Below are 24,524 nucleotides of genomic sequence, written 5' to 3' on the forward strand. Positions count from 1 at the left end.
GGTTGCCCTCCTCAAGGACTTTGCAGTGGCACATTGGACAATCCATGTGCCGTGCTCTGCCAGCAAGGAGGTGAGACCATCAACATTCCCCTCCTCATCCCTGTGTCCTACGTAAAGAAGAATCTTCCACCCGCTCTGCTCCAGAGAGCTGGCAAGTGCCTCTAGGGAGCCCCCTCATCCCTCCTGGGGCACTGCGGAGGGCGGGGCCGAGGCAGGGCTGTGACTGCACAAAGGGGCAGAGCGCTGGCGTGAGGCAGGGCTGTGATGTCCCAGGGCTGTGCTGGCCGCAGCACTGTGACATCGCTGTGACATCACCGAGCTGTCGCAGTGTGAGACGGGCCAGCGCCCGCAGCTGCCAGTGCAGTCGCGACGGGACGTGCCGGAGCCATGGGTGACGGTGACGTCCTGCTGACCGTGCTTCTCCTGCTGCTGGCCGCCGTGGCTGTCTGGTGGGCCTTTGGCCACCGGCAACCGCGGGGCCGGCGGACACGGAGAGGGAAGTGGAGGAAGCGCCCCAGGGTCCAGCCCAGAGGCTCACCGAGGAAGCGAGGAGCCCCTGCGGCTCCCAGGTTCCCCAGGCCTCGGGCGACTCCTGGCAAGCGGCCACGTGCTCCCGCCAGCCCCCTGGGCAGCCCCTGCAGCTGCGGCCCCTGCCTGGCAGAGGCCCGGGAGCTGCGGGAACTGATGCTGCACCTCGGGGATGGCAACGGGACACGTGAGCCGCTCTATTCTGGGATGTGGCAGGCGTTGTGGAAAGAACTGGAGGAGCTGCAGAACCAAGGCCACCTGCCCTGCTGTGGCTTAGCCAGCTCCTCCAGAAGCCTCCATCCTGTCCAGAGGCTGCTCCCAGCAAGATTCTCCATCCCTGGGAGAGCCTCAAGGCCTGCAAGGATGGCACAGCAGGGGAGAGACATCACCATCCATGCAGGAAGCTCAGGCTGTCAGAGACCCTGCATCCTGCCAGGAGCCTCTGCTATCTCTGACAGCCTCCATCCCTTGCAGAGGCTCAGTGAGACCTGTCAGCCTGCAGAAGGAGCAGAGCCCGTGGACAGGTCTCCCAGCTCCCTTGGACTCTGGGACTTCAACAACACAGGTGCCATCCTGACCCTTGACGTGGCAGGGCAATGCGCAGAAGTCCAACTGGGAGCCCAGACCGGTGCTGGGGAGCCTGCTCAGGAGCAGCTGGCGGGGCAACAAGCGTCCTGCAGCCAGCAGTGGGCATCCCACAGCAGCCAGGACAGCCAGGACGCTCTTCTGGTTCTGCCCGCCAGCAACAGCCCCAGCCTGGTGGTGGAGACGAGCCTCCAGACAGCACGGAGGTTCCTCCATCTGCAGGAAGCTGCCCCAAGACAGCCCTCGAGTGCAGCCAAGGCCTTTCTAGTAGCAGGTGAGATCTCCCGAGGAGCTGCCTGCGGCTCCCCCGGGGCTCTGGAGGGGCGCGGCCAGGCCAGGCCAGGGCCCCTGCGAGCAGCCTAGTTGCCGGCTGTTTCCAGTGCCTCCGACGGCACGGCTTGAAAAAGCCCTGTCTGCCTTGCAGCCGCTCCTGGCATCCCCCTGTGCCAAGGCTCGGGCTGCAGCCCCGGCCGTCGTCAGGAGCAGAGCCCAGCCCACGCCGCCGGGGACAGCGACGGTGCCGCCCTGCCCCGCTGCCCCGGGGCTGCCGCAGCCGCCTGTGCGCGCTGCCCCGGCCCGGCTCTGCCGCTCGCCAGCCCGGCGGCTGCAGGGCGGTGGCCGCTGCCCGGCGCGCAGCAGGAAGCAGGTGAGAGCGCGGCGGCCGCGGGGGCCCGGCCCGCTTCACTCGCGGGCACTTGCGGGGGGTTCTGGGCGCAAGGCTGATGGCTTCTCTCGGCCGCAGGGCAACAGAGGCAGCGGCAGGAGCTGTACCTGTGGGGCCCGCAGCTGGGCAGCGGCGGCTTCAGCACCGTCTACTCGGGCATCCGCCTCTCGGACGGGAGCCCGGTGAGTGGCCGCCACGGCCGGGCGGGGCAGGAGGGGCAGCGGCGGGGAGCGGCAGGGCTGGAGCTCAGCCCTCCTCTCTCCGTGGCTCGCAGGTGGCCATCAAACGCGTGGCCCGGGAGAGCGTCCTGCAGTGGGACGAGCTGGTGAGTGAACGGGGCCAGCGGGACAGAGCGGGGCGTGGCGGGCAGGGAGAATCCCGGGGCGGGCTCAGCGTGCGGAGCCGCAGCCCCGCGGGCCTGGGCACACCGGAGAGCGGAGCTGGGGCCGGGCAGCGGCACCCCCGAGCATCCCCCGGGCGGGAGGAAGCGCAAGCGCCTGGGAGGCTGCGCCAGGGGGCACTGGGGCATCCCGGGCAGGGCGCAGCGCAGCCCCAGGGCTGCTGCAGCAGCAGCAGCAGCAGCAGCAGGCTGCTGCAGGCACTGACTTTCTCCTGCTCACAGCCCGACGGCACCCGCGTGCCCTTGGAGGTGGTGCTCATGGAGAAGGTGGGCTCTGGCTGCCAGAATATCATCCAGCTCCTCGATTGGTTTGAGCTGCCGGACAGCTTTGTGCTAGTGCTGGAGCGTCCGGAGGCATCACAGGATCTCCTGCAGTTCCTGCAGGAGCAGGGCTGCCTGTGCGAGGAGCAGGCGCGCTGGCTTTTCTGCCAGGTGCTGGAGGCCGTGCGGCACTGCACCGCCTGCGGCGTCCTGCACCGGGACATCAAGCCAGAGAACCTCCTGGTGAACCCGGAGAGCGGCCACCTGAAGCTCATTGACTTCGGCTGCGGCACCTTCCTCCAGGAGCGGGCCTTCACGGGCTTTGCCGGTGAGCCCATGGCCTGGGCCCTGCTCCCGGTGCCAGGCACCGCACGGCCCCGTTCCCTCCTGGGCTGCGGGCTGCGTCCTTCAGCCGGCCGCCTTTAGGCACGGGGCAGATGCCGAGCCCCAGGAGCCGGCTGCCGGCCCTGCCGACAGAGGGGAGGAAAAAGTGGCTCCCGGCCCCTGGGCTCAGCGGGCCCACGAGGGCCTGGGCTGCTCCGCTGGCCTTCTTGGCCTTGCGGAATGGTTTCGTGCCTTTGGCCAGCTGGCTGGGGGACGCGGGGTGGCCTCGGGGGGAAGCTGTGGCCACGGCTGCAGCCCCTGCCTCGGCCAGGAGGCTGGCGCCAGGCTCTGGAAGGCAGCAGCCTGCGCCCGGCCAACGCCGCCTGTCTCCCCTAGGAACGCGCGTGTACAGCCCGCCCGAGTGGATCTGGCTCGGCTGCTACCACGGCCACGCGGCCACCATCTGGTCCCTGGGCGTGCTGCTGTACGTCATGGTCTGCGGGAGCCTCCCCTTCCAGGATGAGCCTGACATCGTGCTGGGCAAGCTCGTCTTCCGGCAGCAGCTCTCTCCAGGTGGGTGTCCGGCCTCAAGCCGGCGGGCTTTGGCAGCTGGCGGCGCGCAGCTCGGCGCGGCCCTCACCAGCTCCACGGGACGTGGATCTGCCCTCCAGGGCCGGCCGCAGGAGGGGCCCGTGCCGACGGGGTCAGCGCGGCACGGGCGGCCGGAGGAGGCGGCCGTGTCCCGCCGTGCCGCTCTCCCGCGTGGGGCAGAGCCGGTCGGGAGCCCGGCACGGCCCAGAGCCCGGCACAACATGGCCCGGGCCCCGCGGGCGACGGGGGCACCTGGGCAGGAGACTCTGCCGGTGACTGGCGCTTTCTGCCTTCTCTCCCCAGAGCTCCAGCACCTGATCCGATGGTGTTTGGCCAAGCACCCTGCGGACAGGCCGGAGCTGGAGGAGATCTCATGCCACCCTTGGGTGCGGGGCCGGCATTTTTGATGCCTTGCCGGAGCCTCTGCAGCACCAACTTAGCAAGTCCCACGCAGGACTGAGAACCCGAAAAATAAAACAGCAAACCCATTGCGGTGTGTCAAGGGGCTGGTTCTTCTCAGCAACTTCAGCTAAAGAAACGTCTTGGGCAAGGGGGGAATCAGAGTGCTGCCTTCAGACTTTGTCAAGCTTTCCATGCCTGCCCTCCCGGCTAGTTCTTTGTATCTTCAAGCTCAGGCCCTAGTGCGGGTGAGAGGGGCTTTGCCCAGCCAAGAAATGCAGCAGTGGAACAACAGCTGCTCTTGCAAAGTGGCAGGGCTTCTTGGTGTCTCTTGAAGTGACACACAGGTCCATGTGTGCATTCCAGGGGTTATTTGGTTTCAGGGACAGAGACGTTCCTCTCTTAGCAGAACTCTGAGGAGAGCCAGAAGCTACAAAATATCATTTCAGGTTGAGCCCTGCTGAACTCTTTTTCTTTCTTCCTATGAAATGGGAGGCAGGGCTAGGCACTTCTCTGGGAATCTTGCCGAAGGAGCTGCTTCTCTCGGAATCCCGCAAAGAGAGAGCTGCTCTGTCTCCCAAAAAGGTACCACTTTATACCATAAAAGAGTGCTTGGCTTCCCCCTCTGGGTGGAGCATCTCCCAGTGAGATGGTGTTACATTACCGTGCCTGCAGTGAGCCAGTCGATGGCCCATTAACAAACGATTACCTCTTCGGAGCAAACCATCGTTCTTGCAAGAGATAATAAACCTGCCCAACCTCCAACAGATGGCAAATAGAATACAAGCTTATCTTACAAACCAGGACAACTACTTTATAGAGAGGTAGCTGTTGTAACCAATACTTATTAGATTTTTTTGTTGTTTCGATTTATACTATGGCAAGATGATAAAATATGTATTTGACATTACCTTGGAATGCAAATTTTTTAAAAATAATTTTAAGGGAAAATATATTGAAACTGGTTTGGATAGCATAATTTCAAAAAGCCAGTTTCAATACCTGTGCAGTAGCCACAAAGAAGATCTGCATCAATCATCTAAAAAGAAAGCAAGCTTTAGATTTGACATGCACATTTAGATTTTTTTTGTCATGTATAAAAGAAAGTAGAAAAAATACACTATGACAGTTTATCTTCAACTGCACATCACTTGAACCTTGAGTGAAGACTCTGCATTATTGAAGAGAACCAGCTGAGGCAGTGCAGCTCCAGGTTCACACATTATCAGAACCTTCGACTGCTCATTAAAAGCAGAAAATCGTGTGGCTGCCTCTGCGAGGCAACAGCGCATTCTCCTGCTGTCATTGCCACTGTCAGAGCAAAACTGGAACCAAGCAATCCCATTCCATCACAAGCACCCTTACGCTGCAAAGGTGGAGCCCTGATCTCAGGAATGCCATTTGTGGCAGAGGTTTTCCATGGGTGATGTCACACAGCTCTCTGTCATGCCACACTGACACCTCTGTGATGTCACAAATCTCTCTGTGATGTCACATGGACATCCTTGTGATGTTACACTAATATCTGTGATGCCACACAGCTCTCTGTGATGTCACACAACCTCCTCTGACATCACAATGACATCTCTATGATGTCACACTGACACCTTTGTGACGTTGCACAGCTCTCTGTGGTAACACATGGGCATCTGTGGTGTCACACAGCTCTCTGTGATGTCACAATGACATCTGTGATGTCACACAAGCTCCTGTGATGTTACACAGACCTCTCTGCGATGTCACGCTGACATCTCTCTGATGTCACACAAGTGTAACAAGAAAAGAAATAGCTGAAGGAAAATTAGCAGTATTTTATTTGTCCTGAATCTAAGAATTTAGGACCTTCAATTTTTACAAACATGATTTGATACTAACTATAGGCAATGAAGTTTTCCATCCCCACTAAAGAAATGGATTTGGCCTGAACCACGGCTGCAGCACCCCCAAGGCTGTAACTGCTCTGCCAGGGGTTCTTCCATGGTCATGGCTCTCAGGTGCTCCAGCACGACCCCAGGCACAGGCACTGATGTTTCGAGGGCTACCTGCTGAGCATGGCCTAATCCACAGCCACAGAGGTTTCAGGTTTATCCCTGGGCCACAATCCCTTCTTGGCCATGGAAACAACCATGGCCACAGGTACTCTGAGAGATTCCTGCTCTGCCATGGGCTTATTCCCAGCCGCGGATGCCTGCGGGTGTCCTGCTCCTGTCTGGGCTCATCCACAGGTCACAGATCCCTCAACTGGAGCTAACACCACTGGAGTTCCAGCAGCACAGAAACAGCAGCGATGTCCTGGCCTGGTCTCATGGATGATGGGAAGGCAAAGCAGGTTCTATTTCAGGGTTTCAAGTACAGTTTTGATCCTGTTCCTCGCAGAATACATCTGGAGCAGGTGTCCAGCTGTGAGACAAACAGAGACAGGGTGTGCTGGGTGAAGAATGGTGATGTACTGGTTTTCAAGGGGATAGGATCCATTTTCTTCCCAGGGAGCGGCAAAGAGCTGGGTTTGGATTCAGCACGGGAATGTGGTGGATAGCACACGGATGGCTTGGATGTTGCTGAGCGGGGCTTGCCCTCCTCAAGGACTTTGCAGTGGCACATTGGACAATCCATGTCCCGTGCTCTGCCAGCAAGGAGGTGAGACCATCAACATTCCCCTCCTCATCCCTGTGTCCTACGTAAAGAAGAATCTTCCACCCGCTCTGCTCCAGAGAGCTGGCAAGTGCCCCTAGGGAGCCCCCTCATCCCTCCTGGGGCACTGCGGAGGGCGGGGCCGAGGCAGGGCTGTGACTGCACAAAGGGGCAGAGCGCTGGCGTGAGGCAGGGCTGTGATGTCCCAGGGCTGTGCTGGCCGCAGCACTGTGACATCGCTGTGACATCACCGAGCTGTCGCAGTGTGAGACGGGCCAGTGCCCGCAGCTGCCAGTGCAGTCGCGACGGGACGTGCCGGAGCCATGGGTGACGGTGACGTCCTGCTGACCGTGCTTCTCCTGCTGCTGGCCGCCGTGGCTGTCTGGTGGGCCTTTGGCCACCGGCAACCGCGGGGCCGGCGGACACGGAGAGGGAAGTGGAGGAAGCGCCCCAGGGTCCAGCCCAGAGGCTCACGGAGGAAGCGAGGAGCCCCTGCGGCTCCCAGGTTCCCCAGGCCTCGGGCGACTCCTGGCAAGCGGCCACGTGCTCCCGCCAGCCCCCTGGGCAGCCCCTGCAGCTGCGGCCCCTGCCTGGCAGAGGCCCGGGAGCTGCAGGAACTGATGCTGCACCTCGGGGATGGCAACGGGACACGTGAGCCGCTCTATTCTGGGATGTGGCAGGCGTTGTGGAAAGAACTGGAGGAGCTGCAGAACCAAGGCCACCTGCCCTGCTGTGACTTAGCCAGCTCCTCCAGAAGCCTCCATCCCATCCAGAGGCTGCTCCCAGCAAGATTCTCCATCCCTGGGAGAGCCTCAAGGCCTGCAAGGATGGCACAGCAGGGGAGAGACATCACCATCCATGCAGGAAGCTCAGGCTCTCAGAGACCCTGCATCCTGCCAGGAGCCTGCTCTATCTCTGACAGCCTGCATCCCTTGCAGAGGCTCAGTGAGACCTGTCAGCCTGCGGAAAGAGCAGAGCCCGTGGACAGGTCTCCCAGCTCCCTTGGACTCTGGGACTTCAACAACACAGGCGCCATCCTGACCCTTGACGGGGCAAGGGAAAGCCCAGAAGTCCAACTGGGAGCCCAGACCGGTGCAGGGGAGCCTGCTCAGGAGCAGCTGGCAGGGCAGCAAGCGTCCTGGAGCCAGCAGTGGGCATCCCACAGCAACGAGGACAGCCAGGACGCTCTTCTGGTTCTGCCCGCCAGCAACAGCCCCAGCCTGGTGGTGGAGACGGGCCTCCAGACAGCACGGAGGTTCCTCCATCTGCAGGAAGCTGCCCCAAGACAGCCCTCGAGTGCAGCCAAGGCCTTTCTAGTAGCAGGTGAGATCTCCCGAGGAGCTGCCTGTGGCTCCCCCGGGGCTCTGGAGGGGCGCGGCCAGGCCAGGCCAGGGCCCCTGCGAGCAGCCTAGTCGCCGGCTGTTTCCAGTGCCTCCGACGGCACGGCTTGAAAAAGCCCTGTCTGCCTTGCAGCCGCTCCTGGCATCCCCCTGTGCCAAGGCTCGGGCTGCAGCCCCGGCCGTCGTCAGGAGCAGAGCCCAGCCCACGCCGCCGGGGACAGCGACGGTGCCGCCCTGCCCCGCTGCCCCGGGGCTGCCGCAGCCGCCTGTGCGCGCTGCCCCGGCCCGGCTCTGCCGCTCGCCAGCCCGGCGGCTGCAGGGCGGTGGCCGCTGCCCGGCGCGCAGCAGGAAGCAGGTGAGAGCGCGGCGGCCGCGGGGGCCCGGCCCGCTTCACTCGCGGGCACTTGCGGGGGGTTCTGGGCGCAAGGCTGATGGCTTCTCTCGGCCGCAGGGCAACAGAGGCAGCGGCAGGAGCTATACCTGTGGGGCCCGCAGCTGGGCAGCGGCGGCTTCAGCACCGTCTACTCGGGCATCCGCCTCTCGGACGGGAGCCCGGTGAGTGGCCGCCACGGCCGGGCGGGGCAGGAGGGGCAGCGGCGGGGAGCGGCAGGGCTGGAGCTCAGCCCTCCTCTCTCCGTGGCTCGCAGGTGGCCATCAAACGCGTGGCCCGGGAGAGCGTCCTGCAGTGGGACGAGCTGGTGAGTGAACGGGGCCAGCGGGACAGAGCGGGGCGTGGCGGGCAGGGAGAATCCCGGGGCGGGCTCAGCGTGCGGAGCCGCAGCCCCGCGGGCCTGGGCACACCGGAGAGCGGAGCTGGGGCCGGGCAGCGGCACCCCCGAGCATCCCCCGGGCGGGAGGAAGCGCAAGCGCCTGGGAGGCTGCGCCAGGGGGCACTGGGGCATCCCGGGCAGGGCGCAGCGCAGCCCCAGGGCTGCTGCCGCAGCAGCAGCAGCAGCAGCAGGCTGCTGCAGGCACTGACTTTCTCCTGCTCACAGCCCGACGGCACCCGCGTGCCCTTGGAGGTGGTGCTCATGGAGAAGGTGGGCTCTGGCTGCCAGAATATCATCCAGCTCCTCGATTGGTTTGAGCTGCCTGACAGCTTTGTGCTAGTGCTGGAGCGTCCGGAGGCATCGCAGGATCTCCTGCAGCTCCTGCAGGAGCAGGGCTGCCTGTGCGAGGAGCAGGCGCGCTGGCTTTTCTGCCAGGTGCTGGAGGCCGTGCGGCACTGCACCGCCTGCGGCGTCCTGCACCGGGACATCAAGCCAGAGAACCTCCTGGTGAACCCGGAGAGCGGCCACCTGAAGCTCATTGACTTCGGCTGCGGCACCTTCCTCCAGGAGCGGGCCTTCACGGGCTTTGCCGGTGAGCCCATGGCCTGGGCCCTGCTCCCGGTGCCAGGCACCGCACGGCCCCGTTCCCTCCTGGGCTGCGGGCTGCGTCCTTCAGCCGGCCGCCTTTAGGCACGGGGCGGATGCCGAGCCCCAGGAGCCGGCTGCCGGCCCGGCCGACAGAGGGGGGGCAAAAGCGGCTCCCGGCCCCTGGGCTCAGCGGGCCCACGAGGGCCTGGGCTGCTCCGCTGGCCTTCTTGGCCTTGCGGAATGGTTTCGTGCCTTTGGCCAGCTGGCTGGGGGACGCGGGGTGGCCTCGGGGGGAAGCTGTGGCCACGGCTGCAGCCCCTGCCTCGGCCAGGACGCTGGCGCCAGGCTCTGGAAGGCAGCAGCCTGCGCCCGGCCAGCGCCGCCTGTCTCCCCTAGGAACGCGCGTGTACAGCCCGCCCGAGTGGATCTGGCTCGGCTGCTACCACGGCCACGCGGCCACCATCTGGTCCCTGGGCGTGCTGCTGTACGTCATGGTCTGCGGGAGCCTCCCCTTCCAGGATGAGCCTGACATCGTGCTGGGCAAGCTCGTCTTCCGGCAGCAGCTCTCTCCAGGTGGGTGTCCGGCCTCAAGCCGGCGGGCTTTGGCAGCTGGCGGCGCGCAGCTCGGCGCGGCCCTCACCAGCTACGCGGGACGTGGATCTGCCCTCCAGGGCCGGCCGCAGGAGGGGCCCGTGCCGACGGGGTCAGCGCGGCACGGGTGGCCGGAGGAGGCGGCCGTGTCCCGCCGTGCCGCTCTCCTGCGTGGGGCAGAGCCGGTCGGGAGCCCGGCACGGCCCAGAGCCCGGCACAACATGGCCCGGGCCCCGCGGGCGACGGGGGCAGCTGGGCAGGAGACTCTGCCGGTGACCGGCGCTTTCTGCCTTCTCTCCCCAGAGCTCCAGCACCTGATCCGATGGTGTTTGGCCAAGCACCCTGCGGACAGGCCGGAGCTGGAGGAGATCTCATGCCACCCTTGGGTGCGGGGCCGGCGCTTTTGATGCCTTGCCGGAGCCTCTGCAGCACCAACTTAGCGAGTCCCACGCAGGACTGAGAAGCCGAAAAATAAAACAGCAAACCCATTGCAGTGTGTCAAGGGGCTGGTTCTTATCAGCAACTTCAGCTAAAGAAACGTCTTGGGAAAAGGGGGGAATCAGAGTGCTGCCTTCAGCCTTTGTCAAGCTCTCCATGCCTGCCCTCCCGGCTGGTTCTTTATATCTTCCAGCTCAGGCCGTAGTGGGGGTAGGAGGGGCTTTGCCCAGCCAAGAAATGCAGCAGTGGAACAACAGCTGCTCTTGCAAAGTGGCAGGGCTTCTTGGTGTCTCTTGAAGTGACACACAGGTCCATGTGTGCATTCCAGGGGTTATTTGGTTTCAGGGACAGAGACGTTCCTCTCTTAGCAGAACTCTGAGGAGAGCCAGAAGCTACAAAATATCATTTCAGGTTGAGCCCTGCTGAACTCTTTTTCTTTCTTCCTATGAAATGGGAGGCAGGGCTAGGCACTTCTCTGGGAATCTTGCCGAAGGAGCTGCTTCTCTCGGAATCCCGCAAAGAGAGAGCTGCTCTGTCTCCCAAAAAGGTACCACTTTATACCATAAAAGAGTGCTTGGCTTCCCCCTCTGGGTGGAGCATCTCTAATTGGGATGGTGTTACGTTACCGGGCCTGCAGTGAGCCAGTCAATGGCCCATTAACAAACGATTACCTCTTCGGAGCAAACCATCGTTCTTGCAAGAGATAATAAACCTGCCCAACCTCCAACAGATGGCAAATAGAATACAAGCTTATCTTACAAACCAGGACAACTACTTTATAGAGAGGTAGCGGTTGTAACCAATACTTAGTAGATTTTTTTTGTTGTTTTGATTTATACTATGGCAAGATGATAAAATATGTATTTGACATTACCTTGGAATGCAAATTTTTTAAAAATAATTTTAAGGGAAAATATATTGAAACTGGTTTGGATAGCATAATTTCAAAAAGCCAGTTTCAATACCTGTGCAGAAGCCACAAAGAAGATCTGCATCAATCATCTAAAAAGAAAGCAAGCTTTAGATTTGACATGCACATTTAGATTTTTTTTGTCATGTATAAAAGAAAGGAGAAAAAATACACTATGACAGTTTATCTTCAACTGCACATCACTTGAACCTTGAGTGAAGACTGCATTATTGAAGAGAACCAGCTGAGGCAGTGCAGCTCCAGGTTCACACATTATCAGAACCTTCGACTGCTCATTAAAAGCAGAAAATAGTGTGGCTGCCTCTGCGAGGCAACAGCGCATTCTCCTGCTGTCATTGCCACTGTCAGAGCAAAACTGGAACCAAGCCATCCCATTCCATCACAAGCACCCTTACGCTGCAAAGGTGGAGCCCTGATCTCAGGAATGCCATTTGTGGCAGAGGTTTTCCATGGGTGATGTCACACAGCTCTCTGTCATGCCACACTGACACCTCTGTGATGTCACAAATCTCTCTGTGATGTCACATGGACATCCTTGTGATGTTACACTAATATCTGTGATGCCACACAGCTCTCTGTGATGTCACACAACCTCCTCTGACATCACAATGACATCTCTATGATGTCACACTGACACCTTTGTGACGTTGCACAGCTCTCTGTGGTAACACATGGGCATCTGTGGTGTCACACAGCTCTCTGTGATGTCACAATGCCATCTGTGATGTCACACAAGCTCCTGTGATGTTACACAGACCTCTCTGTGATGTCACGCTGACATCTCTCTGATGTCACACAAGTGTAACAAGAAAAGAAATAGCTGAAGGAAAATTAGCAGTATTTTATTTGTCCTGAATCTAAGAATTTAGAACCTTCAATTTTTACAAACATGATTTGATACTAACTATAGGCAATGAAGTTTTCCATCCCCACTAAAGAAATGGATTTGGCCTGAACCACGGCTGCAGCACCCCCAAGGCTGTAACTGCTCTGCCAGGGGTTCTTCCATGGTCATGGCTCTCAGGTGCTCCAGCACGACCCCAGGCACAGGCACTGATGTTTCGAGGGCTACCTGCTGAGCATGGCCTAATCCACAGCCACAGAGGTTTCAGGTTTATCCCTGGGCCACAATCCCTTCTTGGCCATGGAAACAACCATGGCCACAGGTACTCTGAGAGATTCCTGCTCTGCCATGGGCTTATTCCCAGCCGCGGATGCCTGCGGGTGTCCTGCTCCTGTCTGGGCTCGTCCACAGGTCACAGATCCCTCAACTGGAGCTAACACCACTGGAGTTCCAGCAGCACAGAAACAGCAGCGATGTCCTGGCCTGGTCTCATGGATGATGGGAAGGCAAAGCAGGTTCTATTTCAGGGTTTCAAGTACAGTTTTGATCCTGTTCCTCGCAGAATACATCTGGAGCAGGTGTCCAGCTGTGAGACAAACAGAGACAGGGTGTGCTGGGTGAAGAATGGTGATGTACTGGTTTTCAAGGGGATAGGATCCATTTTCTTCCCAGGGAGCGGCAAAGAGCTGGGTTTGGATTCAGCACGGGAATGTGGTGGATAGCACACGGATGGCTTGGATGTTGCTGAGCGGGGCTTGCCCTCCTCAAGGACTTTGCAGTGGCACATTGGACAATCCATGTCCCGTGCTCTGCCAGCAAGGAGGTGAGACCATCAACATTCCCCTCCTCATCCCTGTGTCCTACGTAAAGAAGAATCTTCCACCCGCTCTGCTCCAGAGAGCTGGCAAGTGCCCCTAGGGAGCCCCCTCATCCCTCCTGGGGCACTGCGGAGGGCAGGGCCGAGGCAGGGCTGTGACTGCACAAAGGGGCAGAGCGCTGGCGTGAGGCAGGGCTGTGATGTCCCAGGGCTGTGCTGGCCGCAGCACTGTGACATCGCTGTGACATCACCGAGCTGTCGCAGTGTGAGACGGGCCAGCGCCCGCAGCTGCCAGTGCAGTCGCGACGGGACGTGCCGGAGCCATGGGTGACGGTGACGTCCTGCTGACCGTGCTTCTCCTGCTGCTGGCCGCCGTGGCTGTCTGGTGGGCCTTTGGCCACCGGCAACCGCGGGGCCGGCGGACACGGAGAGGGAAGTGGAGGAAGCGCCCCAGGGTCCAGCCCAGAGGCTCACCGAGGAAGCGAGGAGCCCCTGCGGCTCCCAGGTTCCCCAGGCCTCGGGCGACTCCTGGCAAGCGGCCACGTGCTCCCGCCAGCCCCCTGGGCAGCCCCTGCAGCTGCGGCCCCTGCCTGGCAGAGGCCCGGGAGCTGCAGGAACTGATGCTGCACCTCGGGGATGGCAACGGGACACGTGAGCCGCTCTATTCTGGGATGTGGCAGGCGTTGTGGAAAGAACTGGAGGAGCTGCAGAACCAAGGCCACCTGCCCTGCTGTGACTTAGCCAGCTCCTCCAGAAGCCTCCATCCCATCCAGAGGCTGCTCCCAGCAAGATTCTCCATCCCTGGGAGAGCCTCAAGGCCTGCAAGGATGGCACAGCAGGGGAGAGACATCACCATCCATGCAGGAAGCTCAGGCTCTCAGAGACCCTGCATCCTGCCAGGAGCCTGCTCTATCTCTGACAGCCTGCATCCCTTGCAGAGGCTCAGTGAGACCTGTCAGCCTGCGGAAAGAGCAGAGCCCGTGGACAGGTCTCCCAGCTCCCTTGGACTCTGGGACTTCAACAACACAGGCGCCATCCTGACCCTTGACGGGGCAAGGGAAAGCCCAGAAGTCCAACTGGGAGCCCAGACCGGTGCAGGGGAGCCTGCTCAGGAGCAGCTGGCAGGGCAGCAAGCGTCCTGGAGCCAGCAGTGGGCATCCCACAGCAACGAGGACAGCCAGGACGCTCTTCTGGTTCTGCCCGCCAGCAACAGCCCCAGCCTGGTGGTGGAGACGGGCCTCCAGACAGCACGGAGGTTCCTCCATCTGCAGGAAGCTGCCCCAAGACAGCCCTCGAGTGCAGCCAAGGCCTTTCTAGTAGCAGGTGAGATCTCCCGAGGAGCTGCCTGCGGCTCCCCCGGGGCTCTGGAGGGGCGCGGCCAGGCCAGGCCAGGGCCCCTGCGAGCAGCCTAGTCGCCGGCTGTTTCCAGTGCCTCCGACGGCACGGCTTGAAAAAGCCCTGTCTGCCTTGCAGCCGCTCCTGGCATCCCCCTGTGCCAAGGCTCGGGCTGCAGCCCCGGCCGTCGTCAGGAGCAGAGCCCAGCCCACGCCGCCGGGGACAGCGACGGTGCCGCCCTGCCCCGCTGCCCCGGGGCTGCCGCAGCCGCCTGTGCGCGCTGCCCCGGCCCGGCTCTGCCGCTCGCCAGCCCGGCGGCTGCAGGGCGGTGGCCGCTGCCCGGCGCGCAGCAGGAAGCAGGTGAGAGCGCGGCGGCCGCGGGGGCCCGGCCCGCTTCACTCGCGGGCACTTGCGGGGGGTTCTGGGCGCAAGGCTGATGGCTTCTCTCGGCCGCAGGGCAACAGAGGCAGCGGCAGGAGCTGTACCTGTGGGGCCCGCAGCTGGGCAGCGGCGGCTTCAGCACCGTCTACTCGGGCATCCGCCTCTCGGACGGGAGCCCGGTGAGTGGCCGCCACGGCCGGGCGGGGCAGGAGGGGCAGCGGCGGGGAGCGGCAGGGCTGGAGCTCAGCCCTCCTCTCTCCGTGGCTCGCAGGTGGCCATCAAACGCGTGGCCCGGGAGAGCGTCCTGCAGTGGGACGAGCTGGTGAGTGAACGGGGCCAGCGGGACAGAGCGGGGCGTGGCGGGCAGGGAGAATCCCGGGGCGGGCTCAGCGTGCGGAGCCGCAGCCCCGCGGGCCTGGGCACACCGGAGAGCGGAGCTGGGGCCGGGCAGCGGCAGCCCCGAGCATCCCCCGGGCGGGAGGAAGCGCAAGCGCCTGGGAGGCTGCGCCAGGGGGCACTGGGGCATCCCGGGCAGGGCGCAGCGCAGCCCCAGGGCTGCTGCAGCAGCAGCAGCAGCAGCAGCAGGCTGCTGCAGGCACTGACTTTCTCCTGCTCACAGCCCGACGGCACCCGCGTGCCCTTGGAGGTGGTGCTCATGGAGAAGGTGGGCTCTGGCTGCCAGAATATCATCCAGCTCCTCGATTGGTTTGAGCTGCCGGACAGCTTTGTGCTAGTGCTGGAGCGTCCGGAGGCATCGCAGGATCTCCTGCAGCTCCTGCAGGAGCAGGGCTGCCTGTGCGAGGAGCAGGCGCGCTGGCTTTTCTGCCAGGTGCTGGAGGCCGTGCGGCACTGCACCGCCTGCGGCGTCCTGCACCGGGACATCAAGCCAGAGAACCTCCTGGTGAACCCGGAGAGCGGCCACCTGAAGCTCATTGACTTCGGCTGCGGCACCTTCCTCCAGGAGCGGGCCTTCACGGGCTTTGCCGGTGAGCCCATGGCCTGGGCCCTGCTCCCGGTGCCAGGCACCGCACGGCCCCGTTCCCTCCTGGGCTGCGGGCTGCGTCCTTCAGCCGGCCGCCTTTAGGCACGGGGCGGATGCCGAGCCCCAGGAGCCGGCTGCCGGCCCGGCCGACAGAGGGGGGGCAAAAGCGGCTCCCGGCCCCTGGGCTCAGCAGGCCCACGAGGGCCAGGGCTGCTCCGCTGGCCTTCTTGGCCTTGCGGAATGGTTTCGTGCCTTTGGCCAGCTGGCTGGGGGACGCGGGGTGGTCTCGGGGGGAAGCTGTGGCCACGGCTGCAGCCCCTGCCTCGGCCAGGAGGCCGGCGCCAGGCTCTGGAAGGCAGCAGCCTGCGCCCGGCCAGCGCCGCCTGTCTCCCCTAGGAACGCGCGTGTACAGCCCGCCCGAGTGGATCTGGCTCGGCTGCTACCACGGCCACGCGGCCACCATCTGGTCCCTGGGCGTGCTGCTGTACGTCATGGTCTGCGGGAGCCTCCCCTTCCAGGATGAGCCTGACATCGTGCTGGGCAAGCTCGTCTTCCGGCAGCAGCTCTCTCCAGGTGGGTGTCCGGCCTCAAGCCGGCGGGCTTTGGCAGCTCGCGGCGTGCAGCTCGGCGCGGCCCTCACCAGCTCCGCGGGACGTGGATCTGCCCTCCAGGGCCGGCCGCAGGAGGGTCCCGTGCCGACGGGGTCAGCGCGGCACGGGCGGCCGGAGGAGGCGGCCGTGTCCCGCCGTGCCGCTCTCCTGCGTGGGGCAGAGCCGGTCGGGAGCCCGGCACGGCCCAGAGCCCGGCACAACATGGCCCGGGCCCCGCGGGCGACGGGGGCAGCTGGGCAGGAGACTCTGCCGGTGACTGGCGCTTTCTGCCTTCTCTCCCCAGAGCTCCAGCACCTGATCCGATGGTGTTTGGCCAAGCACCCTGCGGACAGGCCGGAGCTGGAGGAGATCTCATGCCACCCTTGGGTGCGGGGCCGGCATTTTTGATGCCTTGCCGGAGCCTCTGCAGCACGAACTTAGCAAGTCCCACGCAGGACTGAGAACCCGAAAAATAAAACAGCAAACCCATTGTGGTGTGTCAAGGGGCTGGTTCTTTTCAGCAACTTCAGCTAAAGAAACGTCTTGGGAAAAGGGGGGAATCAGAGTGCTGCCTTCAGCCTTTGTCAAGCTCTCCATGCCTGCCCTCCCGGCTGGTTCTTTATATCTTCCAGCTCAGGCCGTAGTGCGGGTGAGAGGGGCTTTGCCCAGCCAAGAAATGCAGCAGTGGAACAACAGCTGCTCTTGCAAAGTGGCAGGGCTTCTTGGTGTCTCTTGAAGTGACACACAGGTCCATGTGTGCATTCCAGGGGTTATTTGGTTTCAGGGACAGAGACGTTCCTCTCTTAGCAGAACTCTGAGGAGAGCCAGAAGCTACAAAATATCATTTCAGGTTGAGCCCTGCTGAACTCTTTTTCTTTCTTCCTATGAAATGGGAGGCAGGGCTAGGCACTTCTCTGGGAATCTTGCCGAAGGAGCTGCTTCTCTCGGAATCCCGCAAAGAGAGAGCTGCTCTGTCTCCCAAAAAGGTACCACTTTATACCATAAAAGAGTGCTTGGCTTCCCCCTCTGGGTGGAGCATCTCAAATTGGGATGGTGTTACATTACCGGGCCTGCAGTGAGCCAGTCAATGGCCCATTAACAAACGATTACCTCTTCGGAGCAAACCATCGTTCTTGCAAGAGATAATAAACCTGCCCAACCTCCAACAGATGGCAAATAGAATACAAGCTTATTTTACAAACCAGGACAACTACTTTATAGAGAGGTAGCGGTTGTAACCAATACTTATTAGATTTTTTTTGTTGTTTCGATTTATACTATGGCAAGATGATAAAATATGTATTTGACATTACCTTGGAATGCAAATTTTTTAAAAATAATTTTAAGGGAAAATACATTGAAACTGGTTTGGATAGCATAATTTCAAAAAGCCAGTTTCAATACCTGTGCAGAAGCCACAAAGAAGATCTGCATCAATCATCTAAAAAGAAAGCAAGCTTTAGATTTGACATGCACATTTAGATTTTTTTTGTCATGTATAAAAGAAAGGAGAAAAAATACACTATGACAGTTTATCTTCAACTGCACATCACTTGAACCTTGAGTGAAGACTCTGCATTATTGAAGAGAACCAGCTGAGGCAGTGCAGCTCCAGGTTCACACATTATCAGAACCTTCGACTGCTCATTAAAAGCAGAAAATAGTGTGGCTGCCTCTGCGAGGCAACAGCGCATTCTCCTGCTGTCATTGCCACTGTCAGAGCAAAACTGGAACCAAGACATCCCATTCCATCACAAGCACCCTTACGCTGCAAAGGTGGAGCCCTGATCTCAGGAATCCCATTTGTGGCAGAGGTTTTCCATGGGTGATGTCACACAGCTCTCTGTCATGCCACACTGACACCTCTGTGATGTCACGAATCTCTCTGTGATGTCACATGGACATCCTTGTGATGTTACACTAATATCTGTGATGCCACACAGCTCTCTGTGATGTCACACAACCTCCTCTGACATCACAATGACATCTCTATGATGTCACACTGACACCTTTGTGACGTTGCACAGCTCTCTGTGGTAACACATGGGCATCTGTGGTGTCACACAGCTCTCTGTGATGTCACAATGACATCTGTGATGTCACACAAGCTCCTGTGATGTTACACAGACCTCTCTGCGATGTCACGCTGACATCTCTCTGATGTCACACAAGTGTAACAAGAAAAGAAATAGCTGAAGGAAAATTAGCAGTATTTTATTTGTCCTGAATCTAAGAATTTAGGACCTTCAATTTTTACAAACATGATTTGATACTAACTATAGGCAATGAAGTTTTCCATCCCCACTAAAGAAATGGATTTGGCCTGAACCACGGCTGCAGCACCCCCAAGGCTGTAACTGCTCTGCCAGGGGTTCTTCCATGGTCATGGCTCTCAGGTGCTCCAGCACGACCCCAGGCACAGGCACTGATGTTTCGAGGGCTACCTGCTGAGCATGGCCTAATCCACAGCCACAGAGGTTTCAGGTTTATCCCTGGGCCACAATCCCTTCTTGGCCATGGAAACAACCATGGCCACAGGTACTCTGAGAGATTCCTGCTCTGCCATGGGCTTATTCCCAGCCGCGGATGCCTGCGGGTGTCCTGCTCCTGTCTGGGCTCATCCACAGGTCACAGATCCCTCAACTGGAGCTAACACCACTGGAGTTCCAGCAGCACAGAAACAGCAGTGATGTCCTGGCCTGGTCTCATGGATGATGGGAAGGCAAAGCAGGTTCTATTTCAGGGTTTCAAGTACAGTTTTGATCCTGTTCCTCGCAGAATACATCTGGAGCAGGTGTCCAGCTGTGAGACAAACAGAGACAGGGTGTGCTGGGTGAAGAATGGTGATGTACTGGTTTTCAAGGGGATAGGATCCATTTTCTTCCCAGGGAGCGGCAAAGAGCTGGGTTTGGATTCAGCACGGGAATGTGGTGGATAGCACACGGATGGCTTGGATGTTGCTGAGCGGGGCTTGCCCTCCTCAAGGACTTTGCAGTGGCACATTGGACAATCCATGTCCCGTGCTCTGCCAGCAAGGAGGTGAGACCATCAACATTCCCCTCCTCATCCCTGTGTCCTACGTAAAGAAGAATCTTCCACCCGCTCTGCTCCAGAGAGCTGGCAAGTGCCCCTAGGGAGCCCCCTCATCCCTCCTGGGGCACTGCGGAGGGCGGGGCCGAGGCAGGGCTGTGACTGCACAAAGGGGCAGAGCGCTGGCGTGAGGCAGGGCTGTGATGTCCCAGGGCTGTGCTGGCCGCAGCACTGTGACATCGCTGTGACATCACCGAGCTGTCGCAGTGTGAGACGGGCCAGCGCCCGCAGCTGCCAGTGCAGTCGCGACGGGACGTGCCGGAGCCATGGGTGACGGTGACGTCCTGCTGACCGTGCTTCTCCTGCTGCTGGCCGCCGTGGCTGTCTGGTGGGCCTTTGGCCACCGGCAACCGCGGGGCCGGCGGACACGGAGAGGGAAGTGGAGGAAGCGCCCCAGGGTCCAGCCCAGAGGCTCACCGAGGAAGCGAGGAGCCCCTGCGGCTCCCAGGTTCCCCAGGCCTCGGGCGACTCCTGGCAAGCGGCCACGTGCTCCCGCCAGCCCCCTGGGCAGCCCCTGCAGCTGCGGCCCCTGCCTGGCAGAGGCCCGGGAGCTGCAGGAACTGATGCTGCACCTCGGGGATGGCAACGGGACACGTGAGCCGCTCTATTCTGGGATGTGGCAGGCATTGTGGAAAGAACTGGAGGAGCTGCAGAACCAAGGCCACCTGCCCTGCTGTGGCTTAGCCAGCTCCTCCAGAAGCCTCCATCCCATCCAGAGGCTGCTCCCAGCAAGATTCTCCATCCCTGGGAGAGCCTCAAGGCCTGCAAGGATGGCACAGCAGGGGAGAGACATCACCATCCATGCAGGAAGCTCAGGCTCTCAGAGACCCTGCATCCTGCCAGGAGCCTCCTCTATGTCTGACAGCCTCCATCCCTTGCAGAGGCTCAGTGAGACCTGTCAGCCTGCGGAAAGAGCAGAGCCCGTGGACAGGTCTCCCAGCTCCCTTGGACTCTGGGACTTCAACAACACAGGCGCCATCCTGACCCTTGACGTGGCAAGGGAAAGCCCAGAAGTCCAACTGGGAGCCCAGCCCGATGCAGGGGAGCCTGCTCAGGAGCAGCTGGTGGGGCAGCAAGCGTCCTGGAGCCAGCAGTGGGCATCCCACAGCAGCCAGGACAGCCAGGACGCTCTTCTGGTTCTGCCCGCCAGCAACAGCCCCAGCCTGGTGGTGGAGACGGGCCTCCAGACAGCACGGAGGTTCCTCCATCTGCAGGAAGCTGCCCCAAGACAGCCCTCGAGTGCCGCCAAGGCCTTTCTAGTAGCAGGTGAGATCTCCCGAGGAGCTGCCTGCGGCTCCCCCGGGGCTCTGGAGGGGCGCGGCCAGGCCAGGCCAGGGCCCCTGCGAGCAGCCTGGTTGCCGGCTGTTTCCAGTGCCTCCGACGGCACGGCTTGAAAAAGCCCTGTCTGCCTTGCAGCCGCTCCTGGCATCCCCCTGTGCCAAGGCTCGGGCTGCAGCCCCGGCCGTCGTCAGGAGCAGAGCCCAGCCCACGCCGCCGGGGACAGCGACGGTGCCGCCCTGCCCCGCTGCCCCGGGGCTGCCGCAGCCGCCTGTGCGCGCTGCCCCGGCCCGGCTCTGCCGCTCGCCAGCCCGGCGGCTGCAGGGCGGTGGCCGCTGCCCGGCGCGCAGCAGGAAGCAGGTGAGAGCGCGGCGGCCGCGGGGGCCCGGCCCGCTTCACTCGCGGGCACTTGCGGGGGGTTCTGGGCGCAAGGCTGATGGCTTCTCTCGGCCGCAGGGCAACAGAGGCAGCGGCAGGAGCTATACCTGTGGGGCCCGCAGCTGGGCAGCGGCGGCTTCAGCACCGTCTACTCGGGCATCCGCGTCTCGGACGGGAGCCCGGTGAGTGGCCGCCACGGCCGGGCGGGGCAGGAGGGGCAGCGGCGGGGAGCGGCAGGGCTGGAGCTCAGCCCTCCTCTCTCCGTGGCTCGCAGGTGGCCATCAAACGCGTGGCCCGGGAGAGCGTCCTGCAGTGGGACGAGCTGGTGAGTGAACGGGGCCAGCGGGACAGAGCGGGGCGTGGCGGGCAGGGAGAATCCCGGGGCGGGCTCAGCGTGCGGAGCCGCAGCCCCGCGGGCCTGGGCACACCGGAGAGCGGAGCTGGGGCCGGGCAGCGGCACCCCCGAGCATCCCCCGGGCGGGAGGAAGCGCAAGCGCCTGGGAGGCTGCGCCAGGGGGCACTGGGGCATCCCGGGCAGGGCGCAGCGCAGCCCCAGGGCTGCTGCAGCAGCAGCAGCAGCAGCAGCAGGCTGCTGCAGGCACTGACTTTCTCCTGCTCACAGCCCGACGGCACTCGCGTGCCCTTGGAGGTGGTGCTCATGGAGAAGGTGGGCTCTGGCTGCCAGAATATCATCCAGCTCCTCGATTGGTTTGAGCTGCCTGACAGCTTTGTGCTAGTGCTGGAGCGTCCGGAGGCATCGCAGGATCTCCTGCAGCTCCTGCAGGAGCAGGGCTGCCTGTGCGAGGAGCAGGCGCGCTGGCTTTTCTGCCAGGTGCTGGAGGCCGTGCGGCACTGCACCGCCTGCGGCGTCCTGCACCGGGACATCAAGCCAGAGAACCTCCTGGTGAACCCGGAGAGCGGCCACCTGAAGCTCATTGACTTCGGCTGCGGCACCTTCCTCCAGGAGCGGGCCTTCACGGGCTTTGCCGGTGAGCCCATGGCCTGGGCCCTGCTCCCGGTGCCAGGCACCGCACGGCCCCGTTCCCTCCTGGGCTGCGGGCTGCGTCCTTCAGCCGGCCGCCTTTAGGAACGGGGCGGATGCCGAGCCCCAGGAGCCGGCTGCCGGCCCGGCCGACAGAGGGGGGGCAAAAGCGGCTCCCGGCCCCTGGGCTCAGCAGGCCCACGAGGGCCTGGGCTGCTCCGCTGGCCTTCTTGGCCTTGCGGAATGGTTTCGTGCCTTTGGCCAGCTGGCTGGGGGACGCGGGGTGGCCTCGGGGGGAAGCTGTGGCCACGGCTGCAGCCCCTGCCTCGGCCAGGACGCTGGCGCCAGGCTCTGGAAGGCAGCAGCCTGCGCCCGGCCAGCGCCGCCTGTCTCCCCTAGGAACGCGCGTGTACAGCCCGCCCGAGTGGATCTGGCTCGGCTGCTACCACGGCCACGCGGCCACCATCTGGTCCCTGGGCGTGCTGCTGTACGTCATGGTCTGCGGGAGCCTCCCCTTCCAGGATGAGCCTGACATCGTGCTGGGCAAGCTCGTCTTCCGGCAGCAGCTCTCTCCAGGTGGGTGTCCAGCCTCAAGCCGGCGGGCTTTGGCAGCTGGCGGCGCGCAGCTCGGCGCGGCCCTCACCAGCTACGCGGGACGTGGATCTGCCCTCCAGGGCCGGCCGCAGGAGGGGCCCGTGCCGACGGGGTCAGCGCGGCACGGGTGGCCGGAGGAGGCGGCCGTGTCCCGCCGTGCCGCTCTCCTGCGTGGGGCAGAGCCGGTCGGGAGCCCGGCACGGCCCAGAGCCCGGCACAACATGGCCCGGGCCCCGCGGGCGACGGGGGCAGCTGGGCAGGAGACTCTGCCGGTGACCGGCGCTTTCTGCCTTCTCTCCCCAGAGCTCCAGCACCTGATCCGATGGTGTTTGGCCAAGCACCCTGCGGACAGGCCGGAGCTGGAGGAGATCTCATGCCACCCTTGGGTGCGGGGCCGGCGCTTTTGATGCCTTGCCGGAGCCTCTGCAGCACCAACTTAGCGAGTCCCACGCAGGACTGAGAAGCCGAAAAATAAAACAGCAAACCCATTGCAGTGTGTCAAGGGGCTGGTTCTTTTCAGCAACTTCAGCTAAAGAAACGTCTTGGGAAAAGGGGGGAATCAGAGTGCTGCCTTCAGCCTTTGTCAAGCTCTCCATGCCTGCCCTCCCGGCTGGTTCTTTATATCTTCCAGCTCAGGCCGTAGTGGGGGTAGGAGGGGCTTTGCCCAGCCAAGAAATGCAGCAGTGGAACAACAGCTGCTCTTGCAAAGTGGCAGGGCTTCTTGGTGTCTCTTGAAGTGACACACAGGTCCATGTGTGCATTCCAGGGGTTATTTGGTTTCAGGGACAGAGACGTTCCTCTCTTAGCAGAACTCTGAGGAGAGCCAGAAGCTACAAAATATCATTTCAGGTTGAGCCCTGCTGAACTCTTTTTCTTTCTTCCTATGAAATGGGAGGCAGGGCTAGGCACTTCTCTGGGAATCTTGCCGAAGGAGCTGCTTCTCTCGGAATCCCGCAAAGAGAGAGCTGCTCTGTCTCCCAAAAAGGTACCACTTTATACCATAAAAGAGTGCTTGGCTTCCCCCTCTGGGTGGAGCATCTCTAATTGGGATGGTGTTACGTTACCGGGCCTGCAGTGAGCCAGTCAATGGCCCATTAACAAACGATTACCTCTTCGGAGCAAACCATCGTTCTTGCAAGAGATAATAAACCTGCCCAACCTCCAACAGATGGCAAATAGAATACAAGCTTATCTTACAAACCAGGACAACTACTTTATAGAGAGGTAGCAATTGTAACCAATACTTATTAGATTTTTTTTGTTGTTTTGATTTATACTATGGCAAGATGATAAAATATGTATTTGACATTACCTTGGAATGCAAATTTTTTAAAAATAATTTTAAGGGAAAATATATTGAAACTGGTTTGGATAGCATAATTTCAAAAAGCCAGTTTCAATACCTGTGCAGAAGCCACAAAGAAGATCTGCATCAATCATCTAAAAAGAAAGCAAGCTTTAGATTTGACATGCACATTTAGATTTTTTTTGTCATGTATAAAAGAAAGGAGAAAAAATACACTATGACAGTTTATCTTCAACTGCACATCACTTGAACCTTGAGTGAAGACTCTGCATTATTGAAGAGAACCAGCTGAGGCAGTGAAGCTCCAGGTTCACACATTATCAGAACCTTCGACTGCTCATTAAAAGCAGAAAATAGTGTGGCTGCCTCTGCGAGGCAACAGCGCATTCTCCTGCTGTCATTGCCACTGTCAGAGCAAAACTGGAACCAAGACATCCCATTCCATCACAAGCACCCTTACGCTGCAAAGGTGGAGCCCTGATCTCAGGAATGCCATTTGTGGCAGAGGTTTTCCATGGGTGATGTCACACAGCTCTCTGTCATGCCACACTGACACCTCTGTGATGTCACAAATCTCTCTGTGATGTCACATGGACATCCTTGTGATGTTACACTAATATCTGTGATGCCACACAGCTCTCTGTGATGTCACACAACCTCCTCTGACATCACAATGACATCTCTATGATGTCACACTGACACCTTTGTGACGTTGCACAGCTCTCTGTGGTAACACATGGGCATCTGTGGTGTCACACAGCTCTCTGTGATGTCACAATGCCATCTGTGATGTCACACAAGCTCCTGTGATGTTACACAGACCTCTCTGTGATGTCACGCTGACATCTCTCTGATGTCACACAAGTGTAACAAGAAAAGAAATAGCTGAAGGAAAATTAGCAGTAT

General features: G+C 60.8%; 4 protein-coding genes across 4 annotated transcripts; all 4 read left to right on the top strand.

Annotated features, from left to right (window-relative positions):
- Positions 1–387: 387 nt before the first annotated feature.
- LOC146767673 (serine/threonine-protein kinase pim-1-like) lies at positions 388–3,834 on the top strand. The gene is made up of 7 exons (XM_085579508.1): positions 388–449; positions 1,272–1,387; positions 1,856–1,959; positions 2,052–2,102; positions 2,400–2,766; positions 3,159–3,335; positions 3,657–3,834. Exons 1-7 carry the CDS (start codon positions 388–390, stop codon positions 3,758–3,760), a joined length of 981 nt encoding a protein of 326 aa, XP_085435634.1. The 3' UTR covers positions 3,761–3,834.
- Positions 3,835–6,706: 2,872 nt separating this feature from the next.
- Positions 6,707–10,155, top strand: LOC144246159 (serine/threonine-protein kinase pim-1-like). The gene is made up of 7 exons (XM_085579509.1): positions 6,707–6,768; positions 7,591–7,706; positions 8,175–8,278; positions 8,371–8,421; positions 8,719–9,085; positions 9,478–9,654; positions 9,976–10,155. Exons 1-7 carry the CDS (start codon positions 6,707–6,709, stop codon positions 10,077–10,079), a joined length of 981 nt encoding a protein of 326 aa, XP_085435635.1. The 3' UTR covers positions 10,080–10,155.
- Positions 10,156–13,025: 2,870 nt separating this feature from the next.
- Positions 13,026–18,705, top strand: LOC146767674 (serine/threonine-protein kinase pim-1-like). Its single transcript, XM_085579510.1, has 8 exons — positions 13,026–13,087; positions 13,910–14,025; positions 14,494–14,597; positions 14,690–14,740; positions 15,038–15,404; positions 15,797–16,147; positions 16,295–16,377; positions 18,571–18,705. The coding sequence occupies exons 1-8, from the start codon at positions 13,026–13,028 to the stop codon at positions 18,703–18,705; spliced, it is 1,269 nt and encodes a 422-aa protein (XP_085435636.1).
- A 641-nt stretch (positions 18,706–19,346) lies between these two features.
- Positions 19,347–22,795, top strand: LOC144246157 (serine/threonine-protein kinase pim-1-like). Its single transcript, XM_085579511.1, has 7 exons — positions 19,347–19,408; positions 20,231–20,346; positions 20,815–20,918; positions 21,011–21,061; positions 21,359–21,725; positions 22,118–22,294; positions 22,616–22,795. Exons 1-7 carry the CDS (start codon positions 19,347–19,349, stop codon positions 22,717–22,719), a joined length of 981 nt encoding a protein of 326 aa, XP_085435637.1. The 3' UTR covers positions 22,720–22,795.
- The last annotated feature ends 1,729 nt before the right edge of the window (positions 22,796–24,524 follow it).

This window comes from Lonchura striata, chromosome 4 (genome assembly GCF_050655825.1).
Source record: "Lonchura striata isolate lonStrDom1 chromosome 4, ASM5065582v1, whole genome shotgun sequence".
NCBI lineage: Eukaryota > Metazoa > Chordata > Aves > Passeriformes > Estrildidae > Lonchura > Lonchura striata.

Coding starts and splice junctions, on each gene's coding strand:
- LOC146767673 (XM_085579508.1), top strand. CDS start 388: ATGGGTGACGGTGACGTCCTGCTGACCGTGCTTCTCCTGCTGCTGGCC. Junction 1,388..1,855: donor CAAGGCCTTTCTAGTAGCAG/GTGAGATCTCCC, acceptor TCTCGGCCGCAG/GGCAACAGAGGCAGCGGCAG. Junction 2,103..2,399: donor TCCTGCAGTGGGACGAGCTG/GTGAGTGAACGG, acceptor TCCTGCTCACAG/CCCGACGGCACCCGCGTGCC.
- LOC144246159 (XM_085579509.1), top strand. CDS start 6,707: ATGGGTGACGGTGACGTCCTGCTGACCGTGCTTCTCCTGCTGCTGGCC. Junction 9,086..9,477: donor GGCCTTCACGGGCTTTGCCG/GTGAGCCCATGG, acceptor TGTCTCCCCTAG/GAACGCGCGTGTACAGCCCG. Junction 9,655..9,975: donor CCGGCAGCAGCTCTCTCCAG/GTGGGTGTCCGG, acceptor TTCTCTCCCCAG/AGCTCCAGCACCTGATCCGA.
- LOC146767674 (XM_085579510.1), top strand. CDS start 13,026: ATGGGTGACGGTGACGTCCTGCTGACCGTGCTTCTCCTGCTGCTGGCC. Junction 14,598..14,689: donor GCCTCTCGGACGGGAGCCCG/GTGAGTGGCCGC, acceptor CGTGGCTCGCAG/GTGGCCATCAAACGCGTGGC. Junction 16,378..18,570: donor AGATCTCATGCCACCCTTGG/GTGCGGGGCCGG, acceptor GCTTATTCCCAG/CCGCGGATGCCTGCGGGTGT.
- LOC144246157 (XM_085579511.1), top strand. CDS start 19,347: ATGGGTGACGGTGACGTCCTGCTGACCGTGCTTCTCCTGCTGCTGGCC. Junction 20,347..20,814: donor CAAGGCCTTTCTAGTAGCAG/GTGAGATCTCCC, acceptor TCTCGGCCGCAG/GGCAACAGAGGCAGCGGCAG. Junction 22,295..22,615: donor CCGGCAGCAGCTCTCTCCAG/GTGGGTGTCCAG, acceptor TTCTCTCCCCAG/AGCTCCAGCACCTGATCCGA.